This window comes from Rhodamnia argentea, chromosome 1 (assembly GCF_020921035.1).
Source record: "Rhodamnia argentea isolate NSW1041297 chromosome 1, ASM2092103v1, whole genome shotgun sequence".
In the NCBI taxonomy this organism is placed as follows: domain Eukaryota; kingdom Viridiplantae; phylum Streptophyta; class Magnoliopsida; order Myrtales; family Myrtaceae; genus Rhodamnia; species Rhodamnia argentea.
In genome coordinates, this window is record NC_063150.1 from 36,996,410 (window position 1) to 37,014,966 (window position 18,557).

General features: G+C 42.2%; 3 protein-coding genes and 1 long non-coding RNA gene across 7 annotated transcripts in view; 3 read left to right on the forward strand and 1 right to left on the reverse strand.

The window, feature by feature from the left end:
• LOC115755102 (ammonium transporter 3 member 1-like) lies at positions 1-11,996 on the forward strand. The gene is made up of 4 exons (XM_030694386.2): positions 1-12; positions 9,651-10,342; positions 10,686-10,971; positions 11,273-11,996. The coding sequence occupies exons 2-4, from the start codon at positions 9,674-9,676 to the stop codon at positions 11,791-11,793; spliced, it is 1,476 nt and encodes a 491-aa protein (XP_030550246.2). The 5' UTR covers positions 1-12; positions 9,651-9,673; the 3' UTR covers positions 11,794-11,996.
• On the forward strand, positions 1,899-6,904 carry LOC115755103 (probable magnesium transporter NIPA6). 2 transcript variants are annotated; one of them, XM_030694387.2, is made up of 9 exons: positions 1,901-2,274; positions 2,344-2,400; positions 2,583-2,673; positions 2,798-2,958; positions 3,066-3,193; positions 3,303-3,440; positions 5,022-5,114; positions 5,229-5,346; positions 6,350-6,904. In XM_030694387.2, exons 1-9 carry the CDS (start codon positions 2,154-2,156, stop codon positions 6,478-6,480), a joined length of 1,038 nt encoding a protein of 345 aa, XP_030550247.1. In that variant the 5' UTR covers positions 1,901-2,153; the 3' UTR covers positions 6,481-6,904. The 2 variants fall into 2 exon arrangements, with proteins under 2 accessions (XP_048135030.1, XP_030550247.1); XM_048279073.1 differs by lacking the exons at positions 5,022-5,114; positions 5,229-5,346; positions 6,350-6,904 and adding an exon at positions 4,141-5,014 and having other exon boundaries at positions 1,899-2,274.
• LOC125315086 overlaps positions 11,254-18,557 on the reverse strand; it is a 20,453-nt gene continuing 13,149 nt past the window's right edge. Inside the window, exons 2-3 of the long non-coding RNA XR_007198454.1 lie at positions 14,495-14,508; positions 11,254-11,264 (exon numbers count right to left, since the gene is read on the reverse strand). This is a non-coding gene — a long non-coding RNA (uncharacterized LOC125315086). The remainder of the gene's footprint in view (positions 11,265-14,494; positions 14,509-18,557) is intronic.
• The window catches only part of LOC115755101 (uncharacterized protein At5g08430), a 9,929-nt gene continuing 5,984 nt past the window's right edge, over positions 14,613-18,557 (forward strand). For 2 of the 3 annotated variants that reach the window (XM_030694385.2, XM_048279065.1), the window contains exons 1-3: positions 14,613-14,695; positions 15,421-16,183; positions 17,031-17,143. In XM_030694385.2, coding sequence (XP_030550245.1) covers positions 15,529-16,183; positions 17,031-17,143 — 768 coding nt within the window. In that variant the 5' untranslated portion in view covers positions 14,613-14,695; positions 15,421-15,528. The remainder of the gene's footprint in view (positions 14,696-15,420; positions 16,184-17,030; positions 17,144-18,557) is intronic. The other variant, XM_048279060.1, reaches the window with a different exon arrangement.

Consider the following 18,557-nt stretch of genomic DNA (forward strand, 5'->3'; position numbering starts at 1 on the left):
CAAGGTGATCATGTCTAGAACACATGAGGATTGAATGATGAGGAAACATTGGACGGGCTATCGACACCAGTATGAGTTAATGCCATGCGTCCAAATTAATAACAAATATATAAAAAAAAATGGACAAAGCAACCAGAACAGTTATCGGCAGTTATCTGAATCTTAAAACAGCCTCCTAAAGATGCGGTTCGAAAACCCTCAAGGAGTGGAAGATGCGGATATCATCGATAGCCCATCCGATGTTTCCACATTGATCGACATCCATTGAAATCCTCACATGTTTTACATATGATTGCCTTGTGTCTTGATGCTATATTTCGGTGTCTTCTTCTTACGTGTATAGCAGGTATATCGACAGGCAAGTTATTTTAGATCCTAAGCACCCTATGGCTGGGCTCAGGCCTAACTCCTAAGCAAGGGAGGCCAAGTTTCACAGGAGAAAATATAATTGTTTACAATCTATTGAAGTATCTATGTCGTGAAAATAATTTGTAAATACTTTATTTACAAATTTGATGATACAACATATATAGCCTTATGTTGCGCGGATAATGCACGTATTTTTTTAGGAAAATAAAAGCAAGTTTTTCTTGTCATATATGATGGACAGCTCATTTTCAGATTTCGGCCAAACAACAGGAAATACTATCATGACTTTCTATAAAATATTTTTCTAAAAAAAAAATGTCAAGTTTTTCGTGAAATGACTGGAGTCGTCCGAGGTTATTTAATATTCCTAATTATTGTCTTATAGCAGGAAGACAAGACCAAAGATTACAGGGCCAATCCTGCTCCATATTTTTGTTACGTCCCATCATTGTGTAAGTTAGTTTCCATTTGTCGATCTTTGCTCCGACTTGGAATTTGTTATGTTATTGCCAATTGTGTTCTCACGCTTGTGTGCTTCAGCATCACTCATCGTACCATGAATAATACAAACGGAAACGCAAATTCAACACAAAAGAATGTTTTGATCCGTATGAAGAATTGGAAGGACAACGAGAACTTTTTTTTTTTTTTTTTGCCATGGAGTTGAGGAGGGTTGGACAGAAATGTGCAGGACTTTCGTGAACCAAGTTTTTCTTTTTCAAGAAACTCTTTCGATAAATTTTCGTAATAAAAAGCGAATGTGTTATGTGGAAATCAATTTTGTTTAAAATAATTAATTTTCATTTGCTTGGTGGTATGATCGAAAACATCTTTTAGTATATGAAAATTGCTTTCCGCCGACCGAATAGTTTTTTGTCATCCAAACACCCGAAAAGTCTAGAAATAATTTTCTGAAAATGGTTTTTAATCGAACAAATCGGCCCTAAGACATATAAATTGGCCCGAAGAAAAAAGCCAGTACTTGGTGGCAGGGGGGTGGGTGCTTGATTCTACTTAGATTGGGTGTCGAATAGCCAAGTAGAGTTTGAATTGGCTCGATTTAAATATGACTTTTCCTTATGAAAAAGGTAAAAGATGAAATTGGAATCGAGCTCGGGGCTTCAATCAGCTCGGTTCCGGGTCCAGTCGATATTTTTCTCGGAGTCAATCTTTCACAATTGATTCGATTTAGCAATGGAAATGAATTTGGTGATGGGGGTCTAGTAAGTAGCAACCCAACCATAATAAATTTTGGGCAGCCAACTAACGATTTTGTGTGGACATTGATTAGCAAACGATGAAAGAAGAGAAGCAACAAACTCAACCCCCCCTTAAAAAAGAGGGGGCGGGCACGGCCTGGAAACAAAATACATCCTCTTTTAACTTTTTTCATTTTTTTTTATTTTACATTTTTCGTGGGGACTTGCAGGAGACGCCCCTCTCTCTCTCTCTCTCTCTCTCTCTCTCTCTCTCTCTTCGATTCTGCGTCCATTCCAATTTCTCCATCGAAACCAAAGAAGAAGAAGAAGGAGGAGGAGGAGGGAGGGAGAGAAGTTCAATTCGATTCGATCGTCCCTGTTCTTCTCTCTCTCTCTCTCTCTCTCCCGTCACGACGCCAATGCAATCGCGGTCGCTGGCTGCGCAGAATCGAGGCCATGCTCTCCGCCGTCCTCGCCGTCGTCAACGACATCCGTCTTGTTTAATCGCCTAGTTTCAGCCGGAAGGAAGGGGAACGCCTATTCTTTATTTGTTGCCTTGCTGCTCGTAAAATATTAAATGTGCCCATGTACTCGAGCAACTTGAAAGGATTCGTCCTCGCCGTCGTCTCCAGCGCCTTCATCGGCTCCAGCTTCATCATCAAGAAGAAAGGCCTCCAGCGAGCCGGCGCCAATGGCGCTCGCGCCAGTAATTCTCCTCCCATGCTGATTGAGGTCCTCTTTATTTTGTGGAATTGATTTTCTTTCGTTTATTTAGGTGGTGGAGGATATGCTTACTTATTGGAGCCACTATGGTGGTTGGGCATGATTACGAGTAAGTTGCTCTTCTGTTGCCGGTAGATTTTTCAACTGCTTTTGCCTCTGTGGTTCGCTCATGGCCCTGTGTCTAGTTGTCTTTGATTTCGCTTTCTAGATGCAAGTGCGTGATTCGTTATGTGCAATGTAGATCTTACAATGTTGGCATTCTGATTTTGGGATTGTTTTGGATCTTGGCAGTGATTGTAGGCGAGATTTCGAATTTCGTAGCTTACGCTTACGCCCCTGCCGTGCTCGTGACGCCACTGGGCGCATTAAGTATCATTGTGAGGTAGACCGCTTCTTAATTGGCTTGCACTGGATTATCCTGTTTATTCGGATGCCGCGTGCTATATACTCAAGTAGAATTCTCTGGTGTGAATGATATGAACTCTGGGAAAGTCTTCATTTTACAGTGCTATCCTGGCGCATTTCATGCTGAACGAGAAACTCCAGAGGATGGGGATGTTGGGGTGCCTTTTGTGCATTGTGGGCTCCACGGTAATAGTTCTTCATGCTCCCGAAGAGCGTTCAATTGATTCTGTTGAGGAAATATGGGAATTAGCAATTCAACCAGGTTGGTTGTGCCAGAAAAGAATGCTTTTCCTTGTAATGCAAAACCTTGATTCTTCAATTTTCCTTTTCTATTATTCTTCCTCATTGGTGTTGCTTTACTTCTTGCAGCATTTCTTTTGTATACGGCGTCAGTAATAGCAGTAGCGTTGACGCTGATATTTTATTGTGCTCCTCGCTATGGCCAAACCAATATACTGGTTTACATTGGAATTTGCTCTGTCATTGGGTCCTTGACGGTGAGAAATCTTTCTCCTTTCTCTTACCTAGCCTCCTATTTCTGCTCTTAGCTTCTTTCCGCTGTGATGTGTAAGAAGACTTCCAATTATGAGTCATGGTGCGTGGCAGGTTGTAAGTATCAAGGCAATTGGCATTGCAATCAAGCTGACATTGGAGGGAATGAACCAGATTATATATTTCCAGACGTGGATTTTTGCAATGGTTGCAGTTACCTGTATCATCACCCAATTAAATTATCTAAACATGGTAAGCATCTTATTCTACAGGGGCTTAGATACCTATAATAAGTACATCACTCACTTTCCTCTCGACTTGCAGAGTTTCCAGATAGTCTTTTTGTGCCTTATGGTTCATTATTGCACTCGCTCTATATGAGCTTCCTTTGTGTTCCACTTCAGCAAAGTATGCATGACACGCACTATTTCGCTGAAATTGAAGAGAATTGGATAAGCACACATTACATGAGTGCCTCTTCTTATAACACTGTAGGGAGTTGTATAGTTGATAAGGATATGGAACAAGAAGAAGTTAGAGATTTCTTTCCTGCATAAAGTACTGGAGAGCGGACGTTATGACATCGTGAATGATCGGAAGCATTTGCCACAAATTGAGGAAATTCAAAAGAGGTGGAGGATAATAATGCACTCTTCATGTAACATAAAGTACTTGCACTCTTTCAGATGCCATTCTTTGTCCTATTCAACTTGATTCTACCTGCACTACCATTCCCTGTTTTCTTCTATTATGATATCTTCATTTTTCTTTTATTCTTTTTTTTGGCTGGGTCTCCTTCATTGTCTCCCAGTTTCTGTGTCAGCCTTGCGCGATTCCTTAGCAAACACTTATCTGCGAGAAAAAAGAGCTACTATTGTTCCGTAATCCAGCTACCATACTACTCCACATTTTAATCCATTCTTCTTCTAGATTTTAATTTGTACTTACTAAGATTGTAAGGGGTAATTACAAGCTAGAAAAGGGAGTGGAAGGAAAAGACAGTTCCACTCCACATATCTCTCATGGCGTTCCTATTAAGGATCTGCCCGCAGGACCACGTTAATTGGAGAACCTTGCCGGGAGTAGATCAACCAGAATCTGACTGAAGTGAAGCAAATACGCGCAACTAGTCAACTGTTTCTGCTATTTGGACAGTGCGGCACAGTTCTCGTTTGAGCTTTTCTAAGTTGAGGATCAATTAAGCTTTTACGCCCCCAAACACTCAACATTTACAACATGGACATTCACCATGTGGAAGGCTCCTAGCATGCATAGTGCATCCTGGTGCTGTGAAATGACGACAGTTAGCATTATGGAACTATGGCCTCCAATAGCCCTTGAGTTTTAAGTATGATGCTGATGCAACAAGGACTAGGGTTGGGGTGTAGTGGGCTTGTGAAACCCAAGTCTCATATGGGATGTGAAAGAGGATACTGGAAGATACTTAAGGAGAGACCCACCAGCTCCCGAAACACATCACTTGCATACTTATTTTGAGAGCTTATGAGTCATTTCGTTACTGCTTACATGGTTATGAGGACTGTCAAATATAGTCGCAACTACATGCCAGAGTTTCTTGTTTGTCCCCTTTTCATGCAATGATGGCGTTCTGCTGTAATTTGCTGCTGGACTTCTTTGGAATGATTGGGTAAAGAATCAGGGGACACTGGGTGAAGCATTTAGTTCATTATCTGTCCCTTGATGTTAAGCATATTAATTCTGTTAGTGGCCCCTTATGATTAATCATTATTTTGGTTAGTAGTTATGCTCCCAAGACATTGAATTTAATTTTTCATGGCCATTTAATCTAACACCCCTTTCAAATGGTTGCAGGCATTGGATATATTCAACACTGCTGTTGTTTCACCTATCTATTACGCCATGTTTACATCTTTTACAATTTTAGCCAGTGCAATTATGTTCCAGGTAGTTCAATAAAGACTCTCTCTTACACTTAGTCTCTCCCACACACACCCACTAGCTCGTGGGCGCGCGCCCCCGGAGAGATTTGACTTCAAAATGAGGCGTATACTTATGCAGGATTATTCTGGTCAAAGTGCCAGCAGCATAGCATCAGAGCTTTGTGGATTGATTACTGTGCTATCTGGAACCGCTGTATTGCATAGTACAAGAGAAATGGATCCTCCTCTAATTACAGGTACTTTTCTCAAGTGTATTTATATGCGAGGAAAAACTTTGGGTGTAAAGTATTGAAAAGCCGCCAACCATCCAGAATGCGTTATTATGGCCTCAGAAATGAGTAAGCCTTTACTAGATGGTCTGGGTAGATGTCCATGGAAGCTATGTTTGCTAAATGGATAAGGGACATGTTGGATAGCGGTTTACAGACATGGTTAGAAATAAATGTATTGGAGGAGCAGTTTGGGTGACCCCAATTGAGGATAAAGATAAGAGAAGCTTGTGTAAATTGGCTTTGACAGATGTAATGGCAGCCTTAGATGCTTTCAATTACGAACATCTGCATGTATGATGCAGGTGGATCCTGCAGATTAAAAGGATTCAGGAAAGATCTTTGAGTATTTGGATATGAGTGAAGATTCGATATGTAGAGTTAAATAGCATACTAGCATCCACGTGGTATGGTTAGGGACGATGACCAAGTCTTAGTTTTGGTAAATCAGTGGGCATATTCACCACTAGTTTAAATTAATTTTCTGCAAAATGGTACAGGAGGCCAGAGCTCTATATAGTAAGATACTGTGAGAGAACTGTAATTTTCCTATTTGTTCCCAAAATCATGAGTCAAAGAAAGGTATATTTGTTCCAAGAAAGGTGGGTATATATAGCAGTATGATCAATACCAGGGGGTGAGAAGTGGGGGCTAGGCTTTTTTGCCATGAAGACCTCATACCCAAGACAATTATGATCATGGGACAATAATTGACATTGAATCTCATGCAAAAATAATCACAGATCGAGGTTCAGTATAGGCGATTCAGCATTTATAAGTTGTAAGGGCATATGATGCCCTCACGGCATAATGGGGTAGCCTGAGATGTGTCATGGATTTATTATAGAAAGACGTGTGGTGGGCGTATTGATTTGTTGAGCAATTGATTTAATACTAAAGATACCTTTCCCTCTTTTGCCTACAGTTTTTTATACAATTACTCTGATAACTTATCTGAAATGTTGTGCAGATTTATATACACCACTATCACCGAAAGTATCATGGTACCTCCCGGGCAATGGAGAAGTGTGGAAACAGAAGGATGAAGACGGATCATTTCCTAGTTTTGTTACAATTTTGCGTCAAGACTATTTCAAATAAGTCGTGTGTGCTTGCAGGTGACATATTTTTAAAGATGTTGCCAAATCTCACCGACATAGAGTAAAAGGCAAGCAAACCAGATCATGGGGAACTCCACTCTAGCAATTTCTAGATCTTTAAATTACCTGTGTAGCTGATCTGAATGTGCGAGTGCGATGACGATAGGAGATCCATTTCCCATTGTCCTAAGGTTATTCAATACCTATTGTTGGGCTTCTCAAAATTTTGGTTCTGGGGCAATAATGGTGCACATGGCTTTGATTCTGTAGGCGAGCTAACCCGTGTAATTTAATTTATTTGATATTGAATGATGCATGTATATTCATGTCCTTAATTCTTTTTCTAGTGAGATGCAGATTCTGCAATTATTCAGTCCCTCTGTATAGACACTTAGAAAACACTATAATGCAGGTTCTTTTGTACACGACTGGGTGGCACTTGATCAGAAGAGAGAAATTCTAACATGTCGGAGATGCTTTTGCTCGTTTTCTCTAGTGTTGCTATCCCCTTTTAATCGCCGGTGACAAGCAAGAGAACAGATACATCTTCTGCTTTGTTCCTTTTTGGGCTACTTCGCAGAGATTTTTTCAAATAAGCATTTGAAGTATCATTATTTTTTAAAATAATGTCATGAAGTGGATTTTATTTCAAATAAAGGCCTAAAGTGCTCTCATTTTTTCAAATAAGGGCTCCAAAAAGCCCTTGCCCTTAAGGGTATTATTGTCATTTATCTTTTTATCTTTTTTTTTTCCTTTTCGCGGTGGCCGGTCTTAGGCGATAGTTGGCCACCGGCAATGCCTGGAGAGAGCCGGGTGAGGGCCCTCGCCAGATTTGGGGGAGAGTTGCCTTGTTCGCCGCGAGAACCTGGGCAAGGCAATTCTTGCCAATAGTCGGCAAAATCGAATTCTTCCGCTGACTCCATGCAAAGAAGAAATAAAAGATTAGAACTTAAAAAAAAGAAAAAAGAAAAAAAAGAGGCCCTAGGTCCTCCTCCTGTAATTTTTTTTTTATAACTTTTAGCTTTTTAAATTTTTATTATAATTTAACCAAAATTCATGTTAACATTATTTTTTGACGAAAATGTCCTTGATCGGCCGGAATATTCAGCGGGTAGGCGAGATCGGGCCCTTATTTGAAATCATCGTGGCCACTTTTAGGTCTTTATTTAAAATAAAATTCACTGTGGGTTTTTATTTGAAAAAATAATGAGACCTCGTATCATTGGAATCTTTCCAATTTTTTTTTTTTTTTTTTTTAAAGTTTTGATGCATCATCACACGTTAACACGAGGGGGCATCAGCTTTTGTCCCTCATGAACCCATTTTCTACGCAAGACGACAAACACGATTCCAAGATGGTGGGTGGCAAAGTGGGTGGAAAGAAGCAGCTGCGCCCGGCGGTCAAACGTAGAATTTTATGGACAAGTCCTCTTTTAATTAAATTGGATGGTCGGAATGCTGAATCGCCTTTTACTAATTAACAGTGGTAGACGATGATGAGAGACGTACCGTTGCATTACAGACTTGGGACTCCAATTCATCTTACGAGAGAGAATTTATTTTATAGCATTTAAAAGAATTTCCAACTCGACAAAGGGAGTCGATTTTTTTTTTTTTTAACAGTGTTAATGTGTCCTTGCCAAATTCCACCATCGGAATAGATTCAGGGGCCAACGATGAATCATTTTAAAATAAACAAGGACAACTTCGGACCAAAACTGAGTAGAGGGATTGAGCGCACCATCACAACAAAATAAAGAATAAACGCAAGAAAGAAAAATCAAGACATAATTAACTTGGTTTTGGATGGTGAGAATGAGGATTTGGGAAATTGGAGTCTCTGGGACAAGGAAAAGAATCTCGTCCTCTGCAAACTTGGGCGTTGTTTTCTAGTCGGAAAGGCTACAAAAGACGAGCACGAGAGTCCCAATCAACAACCCCCCGACGTTGGCCTCTACCGTCAAATTGGTCACTTTACAGCGAGAGAGAGAGAGAGAGAGAGAGAGAGAGAGAGAGAGAGAAAAGAAAAAAAGGCCTAAACAACGAAACGGTACCATCCAACCGAACAGACAGCACGGATACGATCCAACCCGTACGTAACGTGTATGGATGGAAGCACCAATTTCATGCATCCTTCTACCTTTTCTGCCTCCTCTCTCCAATACCCATCTTCAATTTGGCCCCCCACCCCCTTCCTTTCTGAATTTCTTCTTTCTTCTTCTTCCATTCTCTTTTTGGCCATTTGGGAAAATGGCGAGCGGATTTTAATGATGGAGTTTTTGAGTTGAGACACGTCCGGTTTACGTGGGGGCCAATGTGATGGGCTCGATAGCGAGGCCCTGGCGTTCGTACTCGTAAGTCATGTGGACATGCCATCTCTTGCTTTTGGCTTTTTCTTTATTGCATAGAAAAGTTTAGGAGGAAGGAGACTCGACCCCATCATGCCAAGTCCGAGGCATACAATGGTAAATTAACAGAATTTGCTTACTTAATGGGATTGTCGATGGAGGGATAATTTCGATTCTCAGGGTAAGAGTACGAGGATCACCGAAGCGATTTTACCTCGACAATTTCGACGTCATCCAAATGAGATCATCCCAGGTGTAGAGGAGGAGGATAATAGGAAAAGATGCTAGTTGAAAAAAGCAGTTACGACCGCACAATCTTCCATGGTTTTGATTGAATAGAGACAAGTCTTCGATTAATATTTCGGAGTCAACCTAATATCATGTGAAAGTGATTAAAGAGGTCACTCTCAATCACCGCAAATCGCGGCAACTTCAAATTTTGCCCATTAAAACTTCCTTATACTTCGTATCCGTTACACCCGAAATTGTCGGGAATCCCACCTATCATAACATGGGGATCCTTAAAATGTACGATTTATGATGGCAGGAGGGAGGAAGGATTTGCAGGCATTAATGGTGGGTCCTACGTATATTTCCCCGTTTCCACCATGGGAGGACCTTTGACTTAGCTGTAATATTATATTAGGGATTTGTGGCAAGAAACGTGGCCAGCATGCAGCGCTGTACAAGGGCAGAATATTCAAACGCTCTCCCCCAGATTTTTTAAAAGAAGAAGAAGAAGAAGACGAGAGATTCTGAATCCACACTTGTCTAATTCAGTGGTGCCAGCCGGGCTTCCCCTTCTCCCCCGCGGAATCTTCAGCGTACATAGTCAAAGATTTGATTATGGCCGCCGCCGCTCCTCCGCCGAACCCTGTTCCGGTCGCCTACCAGGCCTTCACGTCGTCCGCCGTGCCCGACTGGCTCAACAAGGGCGACAACGCATGGCAGATGGTGTCCGCCACGCTCGTCGGCCTCCAGAGCGTGCCGGGCCTCGTCATCCTCTACGGCAGCGTCGTCAAGAAGAAGTGGGCGGTCAACTCCGCCTTCATGGCCCTCTACGCCTTCGCCGCCGTCGTCCTCTGCTGGGTCACCTGGGCCTACAAGATGTCCTTCGGCGACAAGCTCCTTCCCTTCTGGGGCAAGGCCGGCCCCGCCCTCGGCCAGAAGTTCCTCATCAAGCAGGCTGTCTTGCCCGAGACCACCCACTACCACAAGAACGGCACGCTCGAGACCGCCACCATCGCTCCCTTCTTCCCCATGGCCTCCATGGTGTGGTTCCAATGCGTGTTCGCCGCCATCACGCTCATCCTCCTCGCCGGGTCCGTGCTCGGGAGGATGAACATTAAGGCGTGGATGACGTTCGTCCCGCTCTGGCTGACCTTCTCTTACACGGTGGGCGCCTTCAGCTTGTGGGGCGGCGGCTTCTTGTTCCACTGGGGCGTCATGGACTACTCCGGCGGCTACGTCATCCACCTCTCCTCCGGCATCGCCGGCTTGACCACCGCTTACTGGGTACTTCCCCAAATTATTATTATTATTATTATTTTTTTTTTTTTTGCCTTCTTCGTGCACAGTGCGAGAGAGTTGAATTTGGCTCGATGGTCTTTAGTGGAGCAGCGATTCTAGAAAGTCAGTTTGAACGTGCACACACACATTCAGAATCATCTTTTTGACTTGTATGGCAATAATCAACAATTTCATTTTTGACATTCGTAGCTCGGTGCCCAATTAACTTAAGGAATGCTTAGCTGTTTGCTCACAAATTCAACGTTTGCGTGCACATAAAATCGTATTCTCTAGACACCGATTGTTATTTTTCTTTTTTACGCGAAATGATGTTATTTTATACATGTAGGTCGGACCGAGATCGACCAAGGATAGGGAGAGATTCCCTCCGAACAACGTGCTGTTGATGTTGGCGGGGGCAGGACTGTTGTGGATGGGGTGGGCGGGGTTCAATGGGGGAGACCCGTACACGGCGAACATCGACTCGTCCATGGCCGTTCTCAACACCAACATATGCGCAGCGACCAGCCTCCTGGTGTGGACGTGGCTCGATGTCATCTTCTTCAAGAAGCCATCCGTCATCGGAGCCGTCCAGGGCATGATCACCGGCCTCGTCTGCATCACCCCGGCCGCAGGTACGCCGAACTCAATTGGCCGTGGACACCTTTACGTTCACATTAATGTTCATAGTCAGCGAAGTCTCGTTAAGATAAGTATGTGGAGATATCGATCATTCGATGACTCCGTGACTTTTACTAGTCGACTTTTGTGGTGGGAGCGATGGTCACGAGATAAGCCCCACCGCAACCACCTTCGAATGGCTAACCTCCATCATTTAATGCTGCGATTTTCAGGAGCTTGTTAAGGTTTCGAGAGAAAGCGAAATGGGACAATTTTGACTTGTTGACTTTTCCACATCTCTCTCTCTCTCCGTAGGTCTCGTCCAAGGATGGGCGGCCATAATAATGGGGATCCTGTCGGGAAGCGTCCCGTGGTTCACCATGATGATCGTGCACAAGAGGTGGACTTTGCTCCAGAAGATCGACGACACCCTCGGGGTCTTCCACACCCACGCCGTGGCTGGCTACCTCGGCGGCATCCTCACCGGCCTCTTCGCTGAGCCGGAGCTCTGCGCCCTCTTCCTCCCCGTCACCAACTCGCGGGGAGGCGTCTACGGGGGCTCCGGCGGGGTCCAGGTCCTGAAGCAAATCGTGGGCGGGGCATTCATCATCGGTTGGAACGTGGTGGTCACCTCGGTCCTGTGCGTGGCGATAAGCTGGGTGATACCGCTGCGGATGCCGGAGGAGCAGCTGCTGATCGGGGACGACGCGGTGCACGGGGAGGAGGCCTACGCATTGTGGGGGGACGGGGAGAAGTACGACTCGACCCAGCACGGGATGTTTTCGGACGATACCACGCACCACAAAGCACCTAGTGGCGCGACACAAGTGGTGTAATGTAGCGTATGTGGCGAGATACGGGGATGGGAGAATAAATAGGCGATTATTTTTTAGCATAGACAGATAAAATAGATGGTGATTTGCGTAAGTCAATGGTTTTATTGACTTTTATTTCGTGGTTTTAACATAGTTTTGTACATGCGTTCCTTGTTCTAAACGGGGACATTGTCCTTCTGGTTTTAAGAGAACCGAATCGGCCGTTGAGTAAATCGACTGCAAAAGGATTTGGTAATTGGATGGGCTTTGATCTTCTAGACCCCAAACTTGAATGGGCTAGAGGCCGAAGCTTTACTGCTGGAGCACTTGCTTTTATATTTCTTTGGGTCTGAAATCTTTTATGCATTTTCGTTTCCATTTATATTGGCAACTCTTATCATTTGAGAATAGAGAGATAGGGGCTTCGAATCCCGGAGTAAGGCGGGGATTGTGAGGAGAGAACATGGTTTCGCAACCTACATACGGCACATAAATCACACAGTGCGACTTTTATAGTAGAATAGGATATGATAGAACTGGAAAAAAAAAGTTAAAAAAAAGTTAATTTCCAAAGTAATGTAACGAATTTAGATGAGATGCTTGAATACACGCTCATCTGTTCGAATTCCTTTCTATTTTGTCCTCATTTGGTTAGAAGGAGAAAGCACCTCCGAGATATGAACGGTGTATCCATAAAAGTGGTAAATGGGTGGGTTGAATTGGGTTTGGGTAGGTCTTAAATGAGTTTAACTCATATCCATCTATTTAACTCATATTGACCCATATATGTTGCAAACAATTTACATGATTCATACCCAACCTAGATCCAATCCAAACTCATTCACACAATTCACCCGAAAAATAGACAAAAAGGCATTTTTAAAAATAAGTTAATGGAAAAAATGAAAATGCATGATTAACTTGATAATCCGACAAAAAGGAAATTGATACAGCCTCCGATTGCTCTTGTCGTTGCCCATTACTTTGCTATTCCTTCCCTTGTCGGCGCCCACTCTGCTAGTCGCTGATGTTGCTAGTCCCCTCGCCTGTTTCTTCGATCTGCACCTGCTGTTTCTATTCTCGATCTTTTTTGTTTAATGTTTTTCCTCGATTGGAAACTTCTCTATCCGGCGTCCGCAGGCGATGCCTCATCTCTCTTCTTTTGATTCTGTTTCAGCAAAGCAACGACGACGAGGACGGTGGAGTCGGCGGGGAGAGTGGCCATCGTCGTCGACATCACTGACAACGGAGGGGCACCATCAATAGTGGTTCTCTCTCTTGTTCGACAGCATAGTGAGGGTTGAGTATGGTTCCAATATAGAACCAAACTAGTGGAAACATAATAAGTTCAAGGTTCTAAGATATGCATGGTAGGTCCTAAGTTTCAAAAATAGAGAATAGGCTCTAGACAAATTTGGAACAAATCTTTGTGTTTTTGTTGTTTTATGTCTTCATGTAATTCTGTAGAATTCTATGATGTCCAATGATAAGTGTGTAATATGGAATCATTAGTTCGAGCTTCTATTTTTGATGATATCCATGATTGAGACTTTTACTATTAGTTATGGTCACTATATTATATTAGCAAATGGTGGTCATTAGAGGCAATAATTCATTTTTTTTATTTAATTAAGAATAAAAATAGAATTTGGGTAATCGGTTTCACCACATGCAAAGCGGGTTCCAATTTTGAAAAATGGGAAACCGGTTTTGACGGATAGATTTCGGATGGAACTTTGAAAGAATTTGAAATTGCTCACTCCTAAACATAGTTTCCCATTTCTTGTATTTTTCTTCTTTTTCATATCTCTTCAACTAAAGATTTTTTTAAGCTTAAATGGGTTGTAAATAGATTTGTCTTTAGACTCATATCTAGTTGGGCTTTGTTATCGTAAACCCACTTCGACCCATACATTAAGTTTGAAGTGATCCATATATGACTCATTTAAACAAATGTAAGTTTTAACATGGATTTATGACCCATTTTGACAGCACTTAGTATCCATTCCATTCGTAGTGCTGCTTTTATCACTTGGTGTAAGATGAGACGCGAATAGAAGATTGCCATGTTACCGTGTTTTCACTGATGATGCCGGAGGCGGAAATGGGCGAGAAAAAGTAGACGTGGACCGAGCATAAACGATACGAACGGAGGAACACTTATGGCACGACAACGACTAAATAGGTGATCGGCTAAACTAAGGAACTTCCAAATGTAGATCGATCATCCCAATTACTCGTTGCTCGTTCTCATTCATGTTTGTTTCCCTCGAATCGATTCATTAACGGGGTTAGGATTATTTGAGCTCATTTATATCGTCAGGAGATTCACAGAGCCCTTACTTTGGTCCTCTTCATATGCCAGAGAAAAAGTCTCTGTAAATTCGAGGAAATTTGTAGCTGCAAAATTATCCGAAGCAAAATATGAATTAGCATTTGGAAGAAAGAAGAAGACAAGTGTCGGTTGGTAGTTGGGGTTTTTTTTTTTTTTTTTTTGTAACAGTCAAACGGATGGGGTGTGTACCTAGGATTCCCCGAAAGGGATTCAGAATCAAAATGTGACCCAAACCCAATCAACTGTTTTTTTTTTTTGGCTTCGCGAAAATTAGAAGAAAGGCAAAAACGACGGCGTCGTTGGCGTTTCCAGGAGCGACGTCTGCCGTTGCTAACGTTCGAGCCAACACTTGTCATTTCCACAAACATAACGCGACCAGGAGTCCACCACCCGCTCGCGCCCTCCACACCACTCCGATAGAGGCAGAGAGAGAGCGAGGAGAGAGAGAGAGAGCGCGCGCGTTTCTCTCTCCTCGCGGGTCTCCTCCTCCTCCTCCTCCTCCTCCTCTTCTTCTTCTTTTATTCCTTGGGTCGCGCCAGTGACTGAGCGAGCCGTGATCGACGCCTTCCTCTCGAGTCGGACTCTCAGGTAAATTGCATTCGCCTGTCCCGCAGTTCTTTTCGACTCCTTGTTCTGTTTTGGTTTCGTTTCGTTTCGTCCGGATTGTAGCCTGGGCTGGGAACAGCTGGAAGTGCCCTTTTTGGACAGTACAATCTGCTCCCGCGTAGCGGCTGTCGCTGATGAATTGGTTTCCCTAATTGTCAATTGACGGGATGATACTGACGATGTGGTTGTTGTTGCTCTTGCTGCATGCCATTCTTTTTCTTTTTTCCCCTCTTTTAGGCACAACCTACGATATTTTCCTTTCCCTCCTTCCTTTGTTCCTTCCATTTCGATTATCTTTCGGCTGCTGCATCTTTTCTCCCCTTGTTTTTCAAGGTGGCATCCCCCTGACGAATGCGTGATCTTTTGATATTGGAATTGGGAAATCTGTAGCTGTTTTTCGGTACTGCCAGCCTGCGTTTTATGTACGACTATGTTGTAGCATGTGAATTGACAAGCATCCCAGGGCATACCGGTTGATTCTTTTTTCTTTTTCGCTTGGCCATTCTCCATCAAATTTTTTTTTCCTTTTTGCTATTTTCACTGCTTGGTCCTTTTCTAGGGCACATGACAATTTTTATCTGTTTTGTTCATTGTTTTCTGTAGATAGAGGTCTTGAGGTTGCAGGTGTCTCGGTTATTCTATACGTTGCGTTGTTTGTCTTGTTCGCCCCCGTGTTACATTGTTTGACAAGCTCAACCCTTTTGCAGGGATTGATATAAGTTGGTTTACTATTGAGCGTGAAACGAAATTCTTCTTTGGAGAGGGTAATGGTGAGCGTAGAAATGTGACCCTTTGAATTCAATTACACCTTGAGGATGGACAGCAAAGTAGAAACAGAGCCTTTCACATGGTTGGAGGAGTGTGATGGGCCGATTAATGCTCCTTTGCCACAAAAGAGGAAGTACCAACACCGGAAAAAGGAGTTTGTTGGTTGGGGGTCGAGACAGCTCATCGAGTTTCTCAAATCTATTGGTAAAGATATCAGCCAACAGATCCCTCAACATGATGTAGCATCGGTTATAACCAGTTATATCAATGAAAATAAGCTTCTCCATCCACAAAAGAAGAAGAGAGTTGTTTGTGATGAAAGGCTTCGCTCTCTTTTTGGAAGGAAAACTATTAGCAGACTTAAAATCTCTGATCTGCTTGAAGCACATTATGCAGAGAACCTAGAGCAGTCGGATGAGGATTTCATCTGGAGTTCCGGGGATGAGGACTTAACAGCTAAACCTTTACTTCCTCAGAGAAAAACACCAAAGAAGAGAAAAGTGGTCGAAACTTCAGAAAGTTGTTTTGCTGCTTTAGTTCCCGATAACATCAAACTCATCTACTTGAAAAGGAGCTTAATTCAACTTCTCTGCAAAGACTCTGCTAGCTTTGAAGGCAAAGTGGTTGGAAGCTTTGTAAGGGTAAAGTCAGATCCCAATGACTACCTTCAGAAAAATCCTTATCAACTTCTGCAAGTGACAGGTGATTTGCCGTATTTATTAGCTTTTGGGCACTGGTGGAATCTGCCTGGGTGCTTGCTGCATTTTTTTCTCAAGCTCTGGCCCTTTCTTTTGTTGAGTCTCTTTGAGACCTGCCATATTGTTGGGGAGGATGCGTTTCTGTGAAATCTGTCAAAGATTCTGTGTGTGGATTGTTTGTTCAGTTAGTTATACTATAAGATGAAGCAAAATAACCTACACGTCGTGCACGCAACAAATTGGACTACCCTTATTGTTGCACATTACTTCTGATGGTTTCTCTTATGCAAAGTAATCATGAGTCGACAAAGAGAATGAAAAAGGGAAAATAATGGGTGTGTTTGTTTCATAGAAAGAATTTTCCGTAGATTGGTTTATTGGACTTTCATGTGTTTGTTCGTGGAAAATGGTTGCTCTATGGAAAGGCATTTACGGTAAAAGAAAACACCCTCACTTAGAATTGGGAAAATGAATTCTTGGCTCAAAATAGAGGAAATCATTTTTCCAAGCATAACAAGTCTATTTCCATAAACTCTAAGTAGCTTCTTCACCTTCTATCTAAGATAGAAGGAGTTTTATTTGTTTGTCAGCATACCAACAAATAGATGAAAACTCGGGTGCGTATGTTGGCCTCCTGCAACAATTTCGTCCTGGTTGGCCCAAAATCGAGCGCTGGAGCGAAAATTTCCCCAAAAAAAAAAAAAAACAAATAGATGAAAACTAACCATTTTCCTTGAATATGATTTACGTGAAAAGCATTTTGCTTTATTGTGAAATCTCCGCTAAACAAACACATGGAAAGTTATTTATGCTGTTTACGAATAGATGCCATTTCTTTGCTACTTATTTAGGTGTGAAAGGGGCCATGGGATCTGCAGATACGAGCACTCAAGTCCTCCTTCAAGTGGCTGGGTTGTTTAAAGACATTCCCATTTCCATGCTTTCCGATGAGAACTTCACTGAGGTAATTGGCAGATACTAGCTGTATTTTCTTCTGATTAGAACTATTTCCCGACTTGTGTAGGCTTGATACAAATCAAAGTTAAGGAGGCTTTCATGGTTTTAAATGCTTACACCATCTTTAAGGTGGAAGAAAAGGGAATGTGCATCTCTTTTTGAAAAGCTCTCGGCAGATTGCAATAGATGGCCCCCTTCGAAGCAAATTTATTGCAGATTGTAGGCATAAATCAGATCAATATTGGTAATTAAAAGAGCCGGTTCCACATTTATTGGGGAAAATGAGAGTGTTAAATAAGATATTAATTGATTCTTCTTTCCTTTTGATCATACAATTGAACTACCAAATTTCTCTTTTTGGAGATTTTTATTGTGTTACTCAATGAGATGAATGCACAATAGGCTTTTGCTTCCCGAACTGCTTTCTTAGTAGGCAACTTAGATGAGGACCAATAAGTAAAAGTTATCAATTTTTGGGGATTTTTAACTTGAGCATTAGTTCCGCAGAATATTTAACATTACGATATTCTTCCCATGGTAAGAAAAGATAAACCTCTTCCAAGTTTCCAGCTCAAAAGCAATTGATTGGGGGGTAAAGAAGAGAAGGTTGTATGACTAACTTATAGGTGTGTAAAAGAGAGTAGGCATGGGAAAATTTCATCCTGGTCAAATGTGGTTTTCTAGCTAAGATGTTGATTAATGGGGTGTTGAATTATTATCCCATATCGCTTGAAAATAAGTCTTAATCGCTCTTTATATTCATGTGGTCTCCCTTCACCTATTAGCTTAAACTTTTGGGTTGGTACTTCTAACATAACATGGTTCAGAGCAAGTGTTATTCCTCGCAAATTTGCGTGATCAAAATTTCACGTGAATGTGCATGGTCAAAATTTTACGTGCCGCTTGTAATCCGGCTTGCACGTGAGAGAGGATGTTGAAGTATTATCCTACATCGCTTGACAACGGGTCCTAAATGCTCTTTATATTTGTGTGGTCTCCCTCCACCTATCGCCTTAAGCTTTTGGGTTGGACTTTCTAATATGGAGAGACTATGCTTGCATGGTGACTAGTTTTGCGAGATTAATTAAAGCAATTGTGCTGTTCATTATCTCCAGAGATAGTTGAATAACTTACCTGTGCATTTCCAACTTAGAATTTTTTACCAGCTTTGGCATGCTCAAGGTCATAACCAACAATACTGGCTAATGATAAGGGTCTTTTGATCGTATAGCTGGTTGAGCATTCGCATTTTAAAATGTCACAATCGCTTTAGATGATTGTAGAGCTTCTTGTCCTTGGCAAATGGGAATAATTAAGTCGAGATGTGGTTTTATTCTGATGATAAGAGTATGAGGTACTTTCAAATCAGAATAGCTGCAGTGTCAATTACAGTACGGCAGAGTCAAGACACGGCTTGCATA

What these genes read in the sequence shown, in the direction of transcription:
- LOC115755102 (XM_030694386.2), top strand. Translation starts at nt 9,674, where the DNA reads ATGGCCGCCGCCGCTCCTCCGCCGAACCCTGTTCCGGTCGCCTACCAG. An exon ending in GCTTGACCACCGCTTACTGG is followed by an intron (nt 10,343 to 10,685) that starts GTACTTCCCCAA and finishes TTATACATGTAG; the next exon opens with GTCGGACCGAGATCGACCAA. An exon ending in CTGCATCACCCCGGCCGCAG is followed by an intron (nt 10,972 to 11,272) that starts GTACGCCGAACT and finishes CTCTCTCCGTAG; the next exon opens with GTCTCGTCCAAGGATGGGCG.
- LOC115755103 (XM_030694387.2), top strand. Translation starts at nt 2,154, where the DNA reads ATGTACTCGAGCAACTTGAAAGGATTCGTCCTCGCCGTCGTCTCCAGC. An exon ending in CTGTCATTGGGTCCTTGACG is followed by an intron (nt 3,194 to 3,302) that starts GTGAGAAATCTT and finishes GGTGCGTGGCAG; the next exon opens with GTTGTAAGTATCAAGGCAAT. An exon ending in CCAGTGCAATTATGTTCCAG is followed by an intron (nt 5,115 to 5,228) that starts GTAGTTCAATAA and finishes ATACTTATGCAG; the next exon opens with GATTATTCTGGTCAAAGTGC.